Here is a 17,599-nt window from a genome sequence, read left to right as displayed (position 1 = left end):
AAAGTTATCACAGTCAGACTGTATATTCCGAACCCGATGCGCTGCTGCCAGTGTCGTCATTACAACCACACTCAAGTGTCCTGTTGACACCCAGCCAAATGTGTAACTATGGTAGGGATGCTCACGAGGGCAGTTGTCTACCTCCTTCTCCCCGCTGCATCAACTGCCTTGATGACCATGCCACCTCCTGCCGTAATAGTCCCATGTATCTCGATGAGTGGGCTGTCCAGGAGACATGGGTGAAGGAAAAAGTGCCTTACCCAGTCATTCGCAAGGTTGTTGGCTAGTTGGAAACCCTATGTTCTACTGTATGGCACCTACAATACTGTTCTTGCTGCATCTTGCTCCATGAAGGACATGGTCACGCAGACATGCGATCTCAGGCCCAGCACCACAGTTGTGAAATCACCCAGCATCATGGTAGTGTCCATGTATCCTCCTCCAGCTGTGCAGCATGCCACCAAACTTTCGCCTCAGGGGGGAAAGTTACCAGCTACACAACTGGCATGCCAGAAAGGACAGAAGGAATACTCCCATGAAGACTTCCTATGCCCTTCCAGCCAACCAGCATCTGAGTCTTCCTGTGCCAACTGGAAGGGCTCCAAGAAGTCAAACAGAGCCAAATGGTCTTATCCTTTGTTGACTTGAAGATCCTCTTCGACAGTGTTGCCACGTAATTCTCTCGACTAGTCACCCTCCATGTCACTGGTGTGTTCCACCAACCATTTTTCTACCCTGGACTCTTCAGGCTGACAGAAGGAGAACACCGATGCTTCTGTTGACCTCGTGGAGCAGGATCCTCCTGCCTCTGTGCCCTGTAGGAGTGAGTCTTCGAAGGCTGGCACTCGGCAGCTGCCGAAGTGACATCCCTTCATTCTTTCCTAGTCATTATTCTACTCCAGTGGAATGATCGTGGTCTTCGATCCAACAAAGAAGATTTATGGCTGCTCTTAGACTCGCAGCGTCACCTTGTTCTCTGCCTTCAGGAAACAAAATTGTGTTCTCACGACTGCTTTGATCTCTCACATTTCTTCCCAGTCTGTTTTAACTTTTCTCCTGAGGAAGGCATTCCATCTCGGGGGAGTCATGCTGCTCATACAGGATGACGTACATAGTCAACCCATCTCCTTGACTACCCACCTGCAAGCTGTTGCGTTTCGCCGTTTCCTTCCTCACTTTTCCCTTTGTACCGTTTACATTCCTCCATCATTCGATGTCACCAGGGCAGACTTCCTCCAGCTTATTCGGGGAGTTAACTCATCCCTTTCTGCTGCTTGGTGACTTTAATACGCACTATCCCCTTTGGAGTTTGCCCAGAACCTGTCCAAGAAGTGCCCTCATGGCTGACCTCAAGCAACTTAATGTCTTCTGCCTTAACACAGGAGGACGTGTGTTCTTTTCAGACTCCAAGCACACCAATTCCCATTTGGACCTATCCTTCAGCACTGCCCAGCTTGCTCATCGTCTCGAGTAGTTTCTCTCTGCCACATACTTGAGTTACCATTTCTCGTGGGCTTTACTCCTCCCTGGCGACTAGGGAGATTACCTTACAAACGTTATCCTTACTGCTGCAGAACATTCCATTCCTCGCACTTTCTTTTTACCATGTTGTGTCCTGGTCTCTTTGTGGACTGAGGCATGCCGTGATGCAATTCGCACGCGGAGACATGCTCTCCATGTTTTCAACTGTCATCCTACAATGGCAAACTTCATTCAATATAATCTGTTGCATGCACAGTGTAGTTGCGTTCTTTGTGATAGTGAAAAAGCTAGCGGGTGTTTCATTCCCTAGTTCTTTTAATAGTTCCACTCCCTCTTCCGTCGTGTGGGCCAACCTCCAATGGCTCTTTGGGACCAAGATCCATTCCCCAATTTCTGGCCTGACAGTTGCAGACAATGTCTTCGTGGACCCTATTGCTATCTCCAAAATGTTGGACCGCTATTTTGCGGAGATTTCAAGCTCCTCTCACTATCATCCTGCCTTCCTCCATTGGAAACGAGCAGGGGATGTTTGAGTGATAACATTCTCTTTTCAGAATCATGAGTGGTACAATGCCACCTTAACTATGGGGGAGCCATATCATGCTCTCACTTCATCCTGATCCTCTGCCCCGGGGCCAGACGATCTTCACATTCAGGTGTTGCAGTACCTTTCTCTTGCGGACAAGCACTTTCTCCTTCTTACATTCCATCAAATCTGGGCAGAGGGCACGTTTCCCAGATGGTGTCGTGACTTCACTGTCATACCCATACCTAAGCCCAGTAAGGACAAACACCTTTCTTCTAGCTACCGCCCCATTTCTCTCACCAGCTGTGTTTGCAAGGTGATGAAACATATGATTCATGTCTGGCTGGTATGGTGGTTTGAGTCTTGCAATTTACTGATCACTGCACAGTGCGGATTTCAAGTGCGCCGTTCTGCAGTTGACCATCTCGTCACTTTGTCCACCCATGTCATGAATGGTTTTCTGCGGAAATCCCAGACTGTGACCGTGTTTTTCGATTTGGAGAAAGCCTATGCCACCTGCTGGAGGACTGGTATCCTTCGTACTCTGTACAAGTGGCCACCTACCCATTTCCTTCAGGAATTTTCAAAAGACCAAGTTTTCAAGGTATGTGTGGGTTGTGCCTTGTCGGACACCTATATCCAGGAAAATGGTGTGCCTCAGGGTTCTGTTCTGATTGTCATCCTCTTTGCTATTGTCATTAACCAATGACCTGTCTCCCGCCAGTCATCTCCGACTCCCTTTTTGTTGACAATTTTGCCATCTGTTGCAGTTCTCCATGGACGTGTCTCATTGAGCAGCGTCTTCAGTGGTGTCTCAATCATCTTTACTCATTGAGCATCGACAATGGCTTTCATTTTTCCACTGACAAAACCGTCTGTATGAATTTCTGGCGGTGCAATTGGTTTCTTCCATCGTCCTTACATCTTGGACCTGTTGCTCTTCCATTTATTGAAACTATGAAGTTCCTGGGGCTCACGCTTGATAGGAAGCTTTCATGGTTCTCCCAGTGCCTTACCTGGCAGCCCACTGTGTGTGGTCCCTCAGTGTCCTATGTGTCCTCAGTGGTGCATCCTGGGGTGCAGATCGAACTGCCCTCTTCCCTTTGTGCTGGTCCCTTGTCCGTTCGAAACTGGGTGTTTCATTTGTGCATCTGCATGTGTGTCCCTCTTACGCCATCTCCATACTATCCACCATTGTAGCATCTATTTGGCCACTGGCACCTTTTACAATGTCTCGGTTGAGCGTCTGTCTGCGGAATCTGCCGAACTACTGCTGTCCTACTGCCGTGAATTTCTCATCAGCATATATGCATACCATTTGTCTGCCACGTGTGGCCACGCATCGTATGCCTCCTTCTTCGATGGCTCCTTTGATCGCAATTATGGGGTGCATCCCTTTGCTCTGTTACCTCCTGGAATTTGCTTTTGGCTCTTGCTCCAACAGCATAACTTCAAGCTACCTGCAACTTTGCATGTTATCATCATTGTATTGACCTGCTCAGCAAATCTCTGCTCCACTGTCTTCTTTCTGTCCAACTATGAACTAATATCGACCCATCGTCAATGCGCTCTCTCCTCCTCCCTCCTCCTCCCTCTCCCCGTCCCCCTCCCCGTCCCCCTCCCCCTCCCCCTCCCCCTCCCCCTCTGCCTCTGCCTCTGCCTCTGCCTCTGCCTCTGCCCCTGTCCCTCCCCCTTTTTAATACTATTTATTAAATTATGACCATAGTTAAACAGCTGTATCTTCCTGTAACTTTTTTAAGTGCAGTAGCGAGTGGTCACATGTTGACATCATCTTCATGATCATATAATGTAGCACTCATTCTATTTATGTGTGCATTTATCGTATGAAAAGACTGGACCTTTGTGCCCTCAGTAGTAGTAGTAGTAGTAGTACATCCAGTAGTGTAGTAGCATGATGTGCCCAAACCAAGTGCTATGATTGAGACATTGGACTTTCATTGAGGATGAAAGGGCTTCATATTACTGACCACTCTATTTAGGTTTGCATTGTGTCCCCGTATCTGGTCAGGAAAATGTTGAGGAGGTTACTTAAATAGACCACAGCTAATTCTGTTCCTCAGCTTACACCATCAGAGCTAATATTCCATATCTTAATTATCCCATATGTTACTTTGAAATTTGTTGGCACATTATTCATATCATTTGATTTTTCAGGTTTATATGCTAGTTTGTGTTCCTCAGTTTGTTTCTTTGTATGTAATGTGTCCACTAGATTTATATTTATTCTGTTTTATTATGACTTTCTCTTTTTCTGATTTCCCTGATTGTACATAATGTAGAAATTTACCTAGATCAGTCAAACTCAGCTAACAGTTGTTATTTTCATTGTGATGGCAATATTTTCTTTCATAGCTTTCATGATTTCACCAATTATTCATTTTTTCCAGGATAAAGCAGTGGTTGTGTTCCAGGTTTTAATGTATAGCTTAAAAGAGTTTATGCCACCATCTGTGCAGTGTCTTCCAGGATTCACCATTGATTCGTATGACTTTCCAATAGAGTATCCAGAGTTACTCTCAACAGTCTTGGAGGCTTTAATGATGCTAATCACAAACTTCCACATTGTATGGTCACAAAGTGTAGAATCCATTTGCATCTTCACATTTCTATCAATTTTACTCCAAAATCCAAACCTCAGTTGCAGGGTACGTATGATGATAATTAGTAATTTTGTTGTTGATTATGTAACATAATTTATATGTGTAGTATTGAAATACTGTGAAAGTATGAAACATAGTACTGGAACTATAATGTATGTGAAACAAAATTAGTGAAAAACACTCAAAAATGAAAATTTTAACTGTTGAAAGGTATGTGCATTCACTGTTTAGACGCAGTAACTGGGAACATCAAAAAATTAAATATCTTGTGTGTTTTGAATTGCATTCCTTGTCTTAGAGACAACACAAGGAAGGAAAGAAGGGCAAGCTATCGAAAACTGTAAGAATATAGGGAAGGGTTAGCTGCTCAGAATCCTGACTTCTCACAGAGGTGTAGATACTGAAAAGCCACTGAAAACAACAGGTGAATTGCAACAGACATTCATGAATCCTTCACAACCTTTGTTAGGCCGGTATTACACTATCATATTTCTTTGACAAAGTTTGATAAAAGGTATGATCAAATATTTGTCACATTTGTTTGACAAAGATATTTAAAGTGGCACTAGAAAGGGGTATTACACTGTCATCATATTTTTCGTCAAAATTCAAGATGTTCGACAACAACAACTTGTTACTATGTGTAGCAGTTGCATGTACCACAATAGCACTGTGTGCGCATTTGGAAGAGAAGTGAGGGAAGAAAAAGAAATGTACTTGGGTGAAGCCGCAGGTTTTATGACTTGACGATAAAAGCATTCAACAAAATATGTTATGTGAGCTTCTAGTGGAGGAAGTCAAGTTACACATAACTTACTTAAGAATGGATGAGCATACATTTCAGTATTTGCTCAGTGAAGTGTCTCATCATATCACAAAGCACAATACTCACATAAGAACTGGTATATATGCAGAAGACAGGCTCACAGTAACACTCGGATTTCTTGCTACAGGAGAGAGCTACTCTAGCTGTCAGTGCAGCACTCGAATACCACAGTGGACATAAACTAAAATAATACCAGAAACGTGTGAAGCAATTTATAAAGCACTAAAGCACCAAAATCTGAAAGTAAATAAATGTTCAATACACTTCATGTGCATTAATAACTATTTTTATTGTAGCTCAAAGTAATAATTACATTTGGTGTCCCACAACTACAAAATTAATAGAAATGTATGAAGCTGATGAGGCACTTTACAATGTGAGTCATCCTGAGTACAAAAATAGATTAAGAAGACTGGTGAGGTCAGAAAATATATAAGTAAAGCGCCTCATCACACACACACACACACACACACACACACACACACACACACACACACACACACACACAGGGTGTCCCATTCCCATTTATCTGGACCACCCTAAATAACTGTTTGTCCAGATGAAAATTACAAAATGTTTCAAGCTCATGCTCTTTAGCCGTGAGAGGGGCATCAATCAACATGATTGCCTTCATTGTAGCTTTGTTTTTTACAAAGATATGAACAGTGGTATGACTTTTTTAAGTGGCACCCTGTATTTTTTCGTTCGGTAATTCATTTCCTCTCCTAAAGACCTATTCAAAAATGTGTCACAATGTACCATTCACTGAAACACAAAATTATTAATTACATAGCACAAAATTGACGTTGATGATCCCAGCGCTTAGTGCAGGTACTCGGGGTAATGGAGCACATCCACGTGCTGATGTTAGCAGAGGACAAATGTGAACGTAAGTAGAATGCACACCCATCATTCTGTCAACCATCGTCAGTTGAAGAGTTGTGTGAGTAGAATGTACACCAACGAAGAGAAGGTAGAAATGCTACTCATCTATGGGGAATGTAAGTTAGAACAGTAATTTGCAATACTGTTTTCTTATTTATGAGTACCTTTAGTACAGTAGTTTAGTCCTTTTAAATACTGTTGTGTAGAGTAGGCATACAGTAAAGGCTGTCCTTCCTACAAACTGCATCGACATAATGTTTCTTTTATTGTCGTTATTGTTGTTGAAGGTAGGCAGAATGCTACGCAGGCAGTGGAACTGTACAGAGAGTGATATCCTGACAAGAACCCACCTTCCCAACAAATTTTTTCTCGTCTTGTTGCAACACTTCGGAAAACGGGAAGTTTCAACCCACAACAACGCAATTGTAGCACTCGCACAGACGAAGCTGCCAAAGTTACTGATCTTGCTTCCATTGCTATGAATCCACATGTGAGCACATGACAGCTTGAACACGAGTTTGGCATTTCTAAAACCAGTGTATATCATATTCTTACACATCACCAGTTCCATCCTTACCGTGTACACCTGCATCAAGAATTGCATGGGAATGATTTCCAGAATCGTGTACAGTTCTGTCAGTGGGCACAGCAGCAAATCCTCGCCAACCCGAACTACTTCTCCAATGTTCTGTTTATCAATGAATGTTCCTTCTCAAACAAAGGACAGGTAAATACAAGGAACATGTGGTATTGGTCTAGCGACAACCCACGATGGCTTAGACAGGTGGAACATCAGCATTAGTGGAGAGTTAACTTCTGGTGTGGAATGCTTGGAACTACAATTATTGGCCCTTATTTCATCAATGGTAGCTAAATGGCACAGCGTATGCCAACTTCCTCAGATGAATTCTTCCTCCTTTTCTGGATGAAGTGCTGCTAAGAACCAGAATGCTTATCTGGTATCCACACGATGGATGTCTAGCACGTGCCTTGCGTGCACGTCATGTTCTGAACCGAAGGTATCCTGCCAGATGGATTGGTCGAAGAGAAACAGTTACTTGGCCTGCTAGGTCTCCTGATTTAAATCCTCTGAACTTTTTTCTTTGGGGCTGTATTAAAGACGACGTCTATCGCAATATTCCAACAAATCCAGAGGACATGCTGGAACCTTTCATGCTTGCTTGTAATTCTTGTCAGCAAGCAACTCTGGAAGCAGTAAATAATTCTTTCATTCAATGACTGCACCAGTGTATCAGTGTCCAGGGTCACCGCTTTGAGTGCCTTTGAATGTTCTACTCCTGGGCAATGGTACAAGAGAGTCAAAGTCAATTTTCAGTTATGTTTGTACTTGGTTTTCATTTGTTGTCTGACAACTCCAGCAAGTGGACGAGTGTGTGACCTCAGGCTCAAAGTCAATGTTGTGTTACGTAATTAATGATGTTGTGTCTCAGTGAATGGTACACTGTGATACATTTTTGAATAGGTCATTAGGAGAGGAAATGAATTACCCAATAAAAAATATAGGGTGCCATTTAAAAAGTCATACTGCTGTTCCTATCTTTATAAAAAATAAAGCTACAACAAAGGCAATCATGCTGATTGATGCCCCCCGGATGGCTGAAGAACATTTGCGTGAAACATTTTGTAATTTTCGTATGGACAAACAGTTATTTAGGGTGGTCAAGATAAATGGGACACCATATACACATACTTTCGCTTTCTCGTGAGAGTATCTTGAGCTGAGGCCATTAATTTTCTTTTTTATGTTGTCAGCCATGCACCCTGGCTATATGTCACGGCTAATGACTTCTGCAATTTTTTTTGTAGCTCTCCAATCTTCTTAATCTATTTTTGTACTCAGCGTGCCTCATGTTGTAAACTGCTTCATCAGCTTCATACATTTCTATTAATTTTGTAGTTGACAGCACACACGATTTAAACTTCGCAGCTATGTTTACAAACATATTACTGGTGACAGAACGCTGCAGTGATTCAAGTGCTCCAAGTGGTAACATTTCATATTGTAGTGAACAGAAGACAAGTGACTTTTGTGATCAAATCTACAGCGATGCCCTAGGTTTGATCATATTTATTTGACGACAGGCGAGATTTGACAAAGTTCCCTATTACACCATCAAATTTCTTTGACATAAATATTTGGCATATCAACTATGGCAAAGAAGTACAATAGTGTAATACCTGCCTTAGAAGCAATGGTAGGGTGATTGTAAACTACAATAACCAAACATAAGATAAAAATAAAATTTGTACCATTAGCTGGGAATCTGGTAATATATAGCAATATAATTACAGTGAAACATTTTGAACTGATTCATCAACTTCATGAATGCTTGCCTGTACTTTACTTCTTATGATGACTAATTTTCTTTCTTAGTTACATTAAACATTAAGTAGACCTATATTACTTTGAACTGAAAGGAAATAAAATTTTACAAATCATTTGGGTTTTATTTTTAGTAACTTTTGGCTGTGTTATTTGTTTCATCATGTCTTCAGTCATACAAAACATAGGAGAACTTCTGCATATACAATGGCAGCTAACATGCACTTGAACAAAAAGTGACTAAAATACTAGCTTTTTGCAGTTTGTAGTTACCATGTCAGGCCAAGAAGAGAACTACGAGAAAACAGATACTGCTCTTAAGAATGTGACTTTTAAACATGAAAAATCAGAATTCTCAGGCTGAACAGCCAACAAATATGAGAGAAGGAACCAGAATTACCTAGCATAAGAAACGGACGGGTAGCAACAGATAAAAATAAGAGGAGAGGCAAGTTGCGAAGAAGCAGCATTAAGAAATAACGGAAATGTCACAAAGGGAATGTAAGAGAAAAGTCAAAGGAAGGCTCAAAGAGGGAAGATAAATAACTGAAATAAATGAGTGTGGAGTAACAGAAATGTTATGGTAAAAATGACAAAACAGGAGAGAGAGGGAGAGAGAGAGAGAGAGAGAGAGAGAGAGAGAGAGAGAGAGAGAGAGAGAGAGAGATAGATAGATAGATAGATTGTACTTGATATTATGATTAATTACTCTAAAGACCAAGTGGATGGTAGGATCCAAACATGTGAAGTCTCATCTGTAAATTTTTAAGGGATTGCTTCCAAGAGAAATAATTCTAATTAACTAAATGTGCTGAATTATACATTAGCTTCAGAATTAGTTTAGGATTGACAGATACGAATGAAATATGGGTGATTGTGGGGGTGGGGGAGGGTGGAGTGGGGGGGGGGGGGGTTGGAGGAGAAGTCCATCAAGAGCCACGGCAAGCATTCATCCAGTAGTCCAGTATCCTGCAAGATCTATCTGTAACCGTATTATAGCATCCACCCACAGTACCCCCCCCCCCCCCCCCCCCCCACCCCCCCCGTGCACCCCATCCTCCCCTCCTACATTCACCACTTGCATTATGCTCCAGGTTCAGGCAGTGTATTGTCCTTTGGGATAGTTTGCTTCAGGATGAGATTTTGTATGTCTTAATTTCTTATAGTTGCAGGGTTAATATTTTATGTATCATTACTGTTGTTTGTTGTGTGGTACTGAAGAATTTCAAGAGGTGGTTGGTCAAATGTTCTTTTTTTAAATTAAAATACCTTTCTCTTGCTGCAATTTAAATTTATTGATGTTCCAGGATCATATCCTCTTTTACATTAAGGCATTATTGATTGATTTAATTTGGAATAATACAGTTTTGTTTTTATATGCAGTACTTACAGATTAGAAAACAGTTCACGTCACAATTTTTATGTCAATAAATTGCTCCTGACTGTTATTCATTTTTCTGGCCAAAATCTGCATTTCTTCTCATGTGGTCAATCATTTATTGACCAGAAAAATGAGTATCTGTAAATAGTAATTCTACTGTATTATTCCAGATTAAACCCACTGAAGATGTCTTAATGTTACAATCAAAACACGTCTGGAATGTAAATAAATATAGACTGCAGCAAGAAAAAGGTGTTTCAATTTTAAAAATGAATATTTATATACTTTCTGCAGTTGATGGCCACACCAACAAAATTGTTGGTCAAGTGTTATTCAGCTGAAAGTTCATCACTCTCTTGGCCAGGATATTGTCATAAGAGGCCAATAAAGAAATAGTTTGTTCATTACCTGTGTACTCTATCAAAGGAAAACTTCAATTGTGGTCTGTTTCTTTCCATTAACAAGTTGATCGAAAGAACTGCTATATATAGGCTTGAATGTATACTAGATTTGCTAGAAAATCTGTGGAAAAGAAGAGGAAACTGGAAAATAACGGGAAATCATTGTATGGCTAAGTGGATTACAGAGAGAGGTTAACCCTAGAAGCATGGGCAATTTTCCATTTTTCTGTACAGAATCATAGGGATTTATATATATATATATAAATAATTAGAATAGTTGTAAGGATAGAATTATAGAAATGTAACAAGAAAACCAAAAACGTGCTTTTAAATAATACGGAAAATGCAAAAATTGCATTCAACATTATAAAAACAGAATAAACTTACTGTTAAATTTTCTGATCCCACACACACAAGCTCGAGAATCTGGTTACAAAATTGCTGCTACGAGAAGGTGTACGTGTAAGTACATGAGTGGTACTTGAAAACATGTAAAACGTGACTCCCACTGTTTCAGACTGGAAAATAGTGACCTCCAATGTTCCAGAGCAACAGAAAAGTATTTGATGGGAAAATCACGACTTCTGATGTGCAAACAGAGCAGAAATTATGACATCTGCGATAATCGTGGCTCCTCAGAAATGGTCCGTAAAGTGCTGAACCCATATGTCTGCATTGTCTGTGACTGGGGATTAATTTGCTGAAGATGCAATATCTTGTCACTTTCATGATTGTTATTGTGCAAAGGAGCATCCAAAAGAGAAAATTATTGACCACTTTAAGCAAGCAGGTTGTCTTAAATGCAGCTGCACATCATTATTTTACAGTTGTGCACAACCTGGATTTTTATAATGGATATTTCTGAGGCTGTAAGCTATTGATGGAGACAGAAGTTTTAGCTGGGTGGTGCTGTATCTCCGATAACAGAGACAAAACACAAATGATATTCCTCAATCTGTTTTGATTGGAAAAAAAAAAAACAATAAACAAGAACATTGCTGATGTCAACAAAGTACTCGAAGCAAAACACAATTTAAGCAAGAAATAAAGTATAGAGCCCACTTTGGATCTTATAACAGAGAATAACAAAATAAAATGGTTTCCCTCACAAGTCTCTCGCTCAAGAAAGTCCACGAAAGAAAAGACAGAAACAAAACTACTAATGAATGGTCAGCACAGCATTACCACAAAGCTGTCCAGGGAGGCCAGACCATAGTTACACGACACTCTTGAGTCATAGTCCAGAGCTACCATTCCTGACGATTCGGCAACTAGCAGGTGAGGCGCATGGATGTTGCAGCCGGGATGGCAAATCTCTACAAGTCCGGGCAGTGTGTCAAACTGCCTTCTGGCCGGTGATGCGCCGGCGTATAAGACCAATTGGCGGATGGATCTTCTGCGACTATTTTTTATCATGTGAGTGGTGTAGAAAAATAGTATGCTTGTTGATCGCGACTTCCGGTGCTTTTGTTGATCCACGGTGCTTGGACAGCAGCCCCTGGCTGTGTTTTTGTCTCCAGCAGCGGCCTTGGTTGTCCTGTAAACATCTGCTTTTGTTTCACTTGCTGTGATGAAGGCATCCCGCATCTCTGTTCCGTCATGCGAGATGCCGATGTCACAGACATACAGGACGGTCGCTGCAGGTGGTGATGCCAATTTTGAGGCAGACGTGGGGTAAATATCAGTGAAATTGTGGCGATTGATGAAACATGGGACAGTTCTTACCACATTCTAAAGAAGGACTGGACAGATGCCACGATTTATTCTTTTGCATGCAAGCTTTCCTATTGAACTCTCTCCTGCTTTTTTTTAGTGAATAAAACAGGATATTGGCATGGAGAAATGATAAAAAGAAGCATTTCTTAGTCTTACTAATACTGAATATGTGAATCCTGGTAACAGTTCTTCTTGATAATGCGCCTAAGCTTCTATTGTTATTGACAAGATGGTTACCATGGCAAAATGAAAAGACGGAGATGGTTGATTGGCTTCAGTATTGCTGTATGAAGGTAACTGATAATCATAAAAAGGCGGAACTTATGGAAAGCATATCTCTCCATATACACCAGATATGAAACCTGTGGGCATAGTCATTAGACTCTCAACCCAATAGATAGATGCAGCACTAAGTTATAGGTTATTTTACCAGGAATAGTAAACAAAATTTACTGTCTGCAACTGAACAAAACTCTTAGAAAGTCAGCCTTGAAGACAAGAAGAAAGCTACAAATATATGTAGAGCATCATGCAGAAAGCATTGCAGAATTAAATGGTAAAATATAATCTTTCAAGGCCGAAATTGTCACAGTTAATACAATATTCCAGGCTATTATGCCGTGGTCGAAGGGATTTCACTTCAAAAACCCCATGTTTTGTCCCCATCTGGGGCATTTTCAAGGGGGAGCGCAGCTTTGTTGAATTTCCGATTCACACCCTGGCTCGCTACTGAGGTGTGAGTCAGACATTCAACAAAGCTACGATCCCCCTTAAAAATGTCCTCCGCAGATGGGGACAAAACGTCGCATTTTAAAGTGTAATCCCTTCAAACATGGCATAATAGCCTGGAATATTTTATTATTGTGAGAATTAAGATATTTAGAAAAAATTCAGTAGACAAAATGGTCACATTATTAAACAATGACACTGATGGTTGCTTCGAGTGTCTATTGTAAGAACAAGAGTAGTGTCAATACAGTTTGTCCATTGTCAGAGGCAGATTTAACTGAATGTTTGGAATATGTGGTTTAGCACTAGAACTGCTGGAATTTTTGAACACCTTATAACCACAGTCCACCTTATAACCACAGTCGGGACAAAAATGGCCCCCTCTAGTCAATGCATGTACAGCTTGTTCTTAGTCTTTTTTATGGGTGAGATGAGTTTTTCTGTAAAGATAGACACTCTAGTGGTTGGTTAATTGCGAACATCGAATATTTTGATATTTTTTTCTCCAAATCCAACTTAAATATCCAAATACATGAAAACTTCATCATTACAAAATGAAATTTTGAGTTATTCATAGAAATACAGTCAAATCATATTCAACAAATAAGTAGGAACATTTAGTATATAATCATTATGTTACCATAATCTAAGAGAGGTCTACACTTTGCTACACACTGCCTAAAGGTAAACATTACAGGCTGTGTAAGTGAATGTGTTCCTTTTAATACCTACAGATCATTGTAGATTGTAGACAGAGCTTTACAATCTGCACAGCCTGCTAGGAAACTGTAACAAAACATTTCTTGTAAATTGGCCCTAGTCTCTTTATAAGCTTTGGCAAGTTCCACTGTGAGCATGAGAAGACGATGTCACCTTGTTATTATGATCTTTTTCGACATCTCTGTAGATTACCCAGGCGTTGATACTTGCTAAATCTAGAATGTTATAAAAATATGAACAGGTCACATTCTTCCACCAGCTTTCAGTGAGTTCTTGTGAGCCACCTGGTCAACATAATTTGCTGTGTATGTAGTTTTATTGTAACATGTCACCATCAGGCTTTGAGTACATGTCAGTTTCAATTTGTACATTTGACTGCAAGGAACTGGGGATTACTACAATCACACCTGAATTTGCGTGATCAGTGTGAGGGTCAAATTGTTGGTTTTGAAAGCTACAGTTCTGCGTAGTTTCTCGCAAGCTTTCTTCAAATAGTCAGGTACTATCCTTCTGATTTTGTTTATTGTAATGAACAAGATTGTTGGGTTTGCTTTCAGATTCATTCTAGTAATACTCAGCTGAAGAAGTTATTTTTGTAAACCCTCATCGCCAGTTTTGTAAAGGCATTGTTGCTACTGCTGTGGAGGCCAAGTTTGTGAGTTTGTGAAATGGCTTCTGGTGCAGCACACTGCTATGAAAATTTATCCCTGCCACTATTACACACTTATGCCCCACGGTCAAGTAACACAATAGAAAACAAAGGTTCTACAACACACCAACAAATTAGTAACAAAGTCACACAAATGAGTTAAAAGTTTTACTTATCTTTGTGACTAGTGAAATAATGAAATCTGCAACACTGCTTGTAATATAACACAAAAAAGGCTCCCAATGACTAAGTGCAAATAAGTGTATGTAAACTTCACAGTACATAGCAAAGCCAGTTTACAATAACTGTCTGTTCGCTTCTAACAGTTCACTATTGATGTTGCCTGTATTAAGTCAGCCCTGGATGATGACCTATAACCAAGTGAGTGAGAGATGCTCTTCTATCTTCCGCGTAGGCTTCTCCATTGTCGAACGGTCATTGGCGGATTGTACTCAGCCAGCAATTGGTCGTGGAAAAGTTGATATCTTCATCCTCTGCGCTGCCTGTGGCGCTGGTGGAACTCGCACAAGTGACGAGTCTCTAGGACATTGGCACCAGCTCGCATCTTTGCTCCTGTGCTGCTTTTGTCCTGGCTGTGTCTTGTTTGGATGACACAGCTGTTATCATATGTAAAATTTCTTCCCTTATTTAGGTATGGGCATACAAGTTTCTTTACAACAATGTTACTAAGATGTGCACTACCAGGACAAATTTCATCTTTAACATGACATGAGAAAACATTTAGCATACATTTGGAATCTTTATCTACAGCTAACCAGTATTTCTGCCCATACTTGTAAGGTTTTAAAGCCATGAAGTGAGTGACCTGACATCTTCACTTGGTTGGGAACTACTGCTCATGAACACAAATATAGGAACAAGGAATGTTTTGACAATTTGCTATGACTCTCTTGCGTATGTTTTGACAAGAGCAGGCTTATCATTTTTTAGTTGTTTCAACCATAACAAACAGATATCAAACATCAAGTACATTATAGTTTCTGTTAAGTGATTATGTGACATCACAGGCTTGCAAAACTGTACTCTCCATATCTGTGACCAAGGAAATTCCACTTCTATTCCTTCTGATTCAGAAACATGTCTACCGTACAGAATACCAAGCAATGCATCAAGTTGTTTTCACAGTAATGACAATACTTCACCTCCCAATGTTGTATGTGCTTCTGTTTTATTGCATTTGTGAATGTGTTTGAGAGCAGGTTCATCAGTAAAACAATATACGACCTCAGAAATTTTTTACTTCTTTCCTTCTACATTACTATGTACACATGGGGATTAATCAGAATCTTCGTTGCTGCCCTGTGACTCATCTGGGCTCCCTGCTTTACTTTGTTTTGTATCACAGTGAAAATCAAATTACTATCTCTGTATTCTCCAGATTCAGCTTCTTCAGTATTATTCATCAAAACTAATATCTGGTCATTCATGAGACTGGGAGGAAAAGCCATGCTGGTGTATTTCACAGTATCTGTTTCTTTTATTTGTAAAAGAGACTGCACTTAGTTTGATATCTGCATTGCAGCACCAGACACAAGAAAGGCTACCAATAATGTGTAGGCATTGGTAGGCCTAGGCTATTCAATGGGACAAAAATGCCCCGTAAATGGTTCTAGGTGTTTTATTTTTTCTCAAAAACTATGGAATTTACGATGTTGATTGCTTTTTGAAAATAAAATGGGCCATGAAATATTAAAATTCATGGAGTTTCGTCCATGCCGTAAAACATTAGGAGGAGGAGAGGAGCAAAACTTGTGCTGCGGGACAAAAATGTCCCATCGGCAGTTCCAGTGTTAACTACCTGCACAGTAAAATTGTTTTCCCCCCCCCTAGGTTTTGAGTTTGAATAAAAGTTCCTCTTAGGAACACAGTCGTTAACACACAAAAGAAGTCTCTCTCTAATTGTATGCAATATGATTGCTGCTCTATTGAGATAGTGTGTTTTCATATCACTATTCTTCTTTCTTCCAAACCAATTAGACAAACTTCCTCACTGCTATTGACATAAATGTTTTGATGTTGTTGTGTTAGAGATAAGTAAAAAGTATGATCAGAATTTAAAATAACAAGCTAATTATCACCATAGTGTACTGTTTCTTGTAATGAAACTAAGTGGTCAACTGCTTAGTTCTTGATGCAGAGGATTAAGCATGACTTTTAACTCAAATTTTCTCATGTTAGTATTTTCCGACAGAGATCCAACTTGGAGCAGATGAAAACCTGATGAATTTTTAATATTTTGTTTGCATAATGTGTTCGTCTAAATTCAATAACAAAAAAGTTACCCGGGTGACATCACCAGGAAATGCTGTTTTGTATCCTTTCCATGTATTGTGTTAAAAATCTTTGCCATACATAAACTAAAATGAAAACAAACTCTTCCAAAACACACGACACTAATTCCATCTTTGTACATCAAGTAGTTAGTGTTTTTGAGCTATTTGAGTGAAATTTAAGAGCATGTGTTTGTTCTGTGACAACTCTGCTCCACATCTCTGTGCGCTCCTGCCAAAGTCGCAGTCCTAAAGTAACTTTGAATGGAGTATAAGAACTGACATCACTGTTATTATGTAACTCGGTGTGTGCAATGGGGTATTGCATGTTATTATAGCTTAACTCTCCTCCATCTGTATTACGTATTTAATAATCCATCACAGTTTTTCTTTTATTTTGTGTTTTTAGATTGATAATATAAGATGCTTAGGACTTGAAAGGGAGCAATATTTGGGAAGAGAGTGAGACAGGTTACAGACTGTCTCTCTTGTTAATCAGTATTTGTACATGGGGCAAGCAGAAAATGAAACCAAAATGTAACTAAAGTTTGAGAAGAAAAAATAAAACTAAGTTTGCCAGTGACATTGTCATTGTGTTACAGATAGTGAAATATTTGAAAGATCAGTTGAAAGGCATGAGTAATACCTTTAAAAGAGACAGTAAAAGTAAAACAAGAGTAATGGTATGAAAAGGGATAGCTGGAGGAATTAGATTAGGAATTGAGATGCTGGACATAATAGGAGAGTTTTGCTATTTTCTTTGTATTATAACTAATGACAGCAGAAATAAAATGAGAGCATAAAATGATGTTTGATATCAACTGGCAATAGCAAGAAAGCTTTGCTGAAGAAGGGAAAGATGAATTTGAGTGTTAAGGAATCTGTTCTGAAAATACGAGGGCTGTTCAGAAAGTAACCTCCGGTTGATTTAAAAAAAATACACCAAGTTAAATAAAAATATTTTAATATATACATCTTACAACTACATCTTTGCACTATTTTTCTACATAGTCTCCATAGCGATTGAG

The 17,599-nt window shown here is 39.8% G+C and overlaps 1 protein-coding gene across 1 annotated transcript in view; it reads left to right on the top strand.

Annotated features, from left to right (window-relative positions):
• The window catches only part of LOC126457966 (uncharacterized), a 105,437-nt gene that overhangs the window by 46,201 nt on the left and 41,637 nt on the right, over positions 1-17,599 (top strand). The window contains exon 5 of the mRNA XM_050094724.1: positions 4,417-4,674. Coding sequence (XP_049950681.1) covers positions 4,417-4,674 — 258 coding nt within the window. The remainder of the gene's footprint in view (positions 1-4,416; positions 4,675-17,599) is intronic.

Source organism: Schistocerca serialis, chromosome 2 (assembly GCF_023864345.2).
Source record: "Schistocerca serialis cubense isolate TAMUIC-IGC-003099 chromosome 2, iqSchSeri2.2, whole genome shotgun sequence".
NCBI classification, from domain to species: domain Eukaryota; kingdom Metazoa; phylum Arthropoda; class Insecta; order Orthoptera; family Acrididae; genus Schistocerca; species Schistocerca serialis.
The sequence above is the reverse complement of the archived record's forward strand: the minus strand, read 5'-3'. Positions and strand labels throughout refer to the sequence as shown.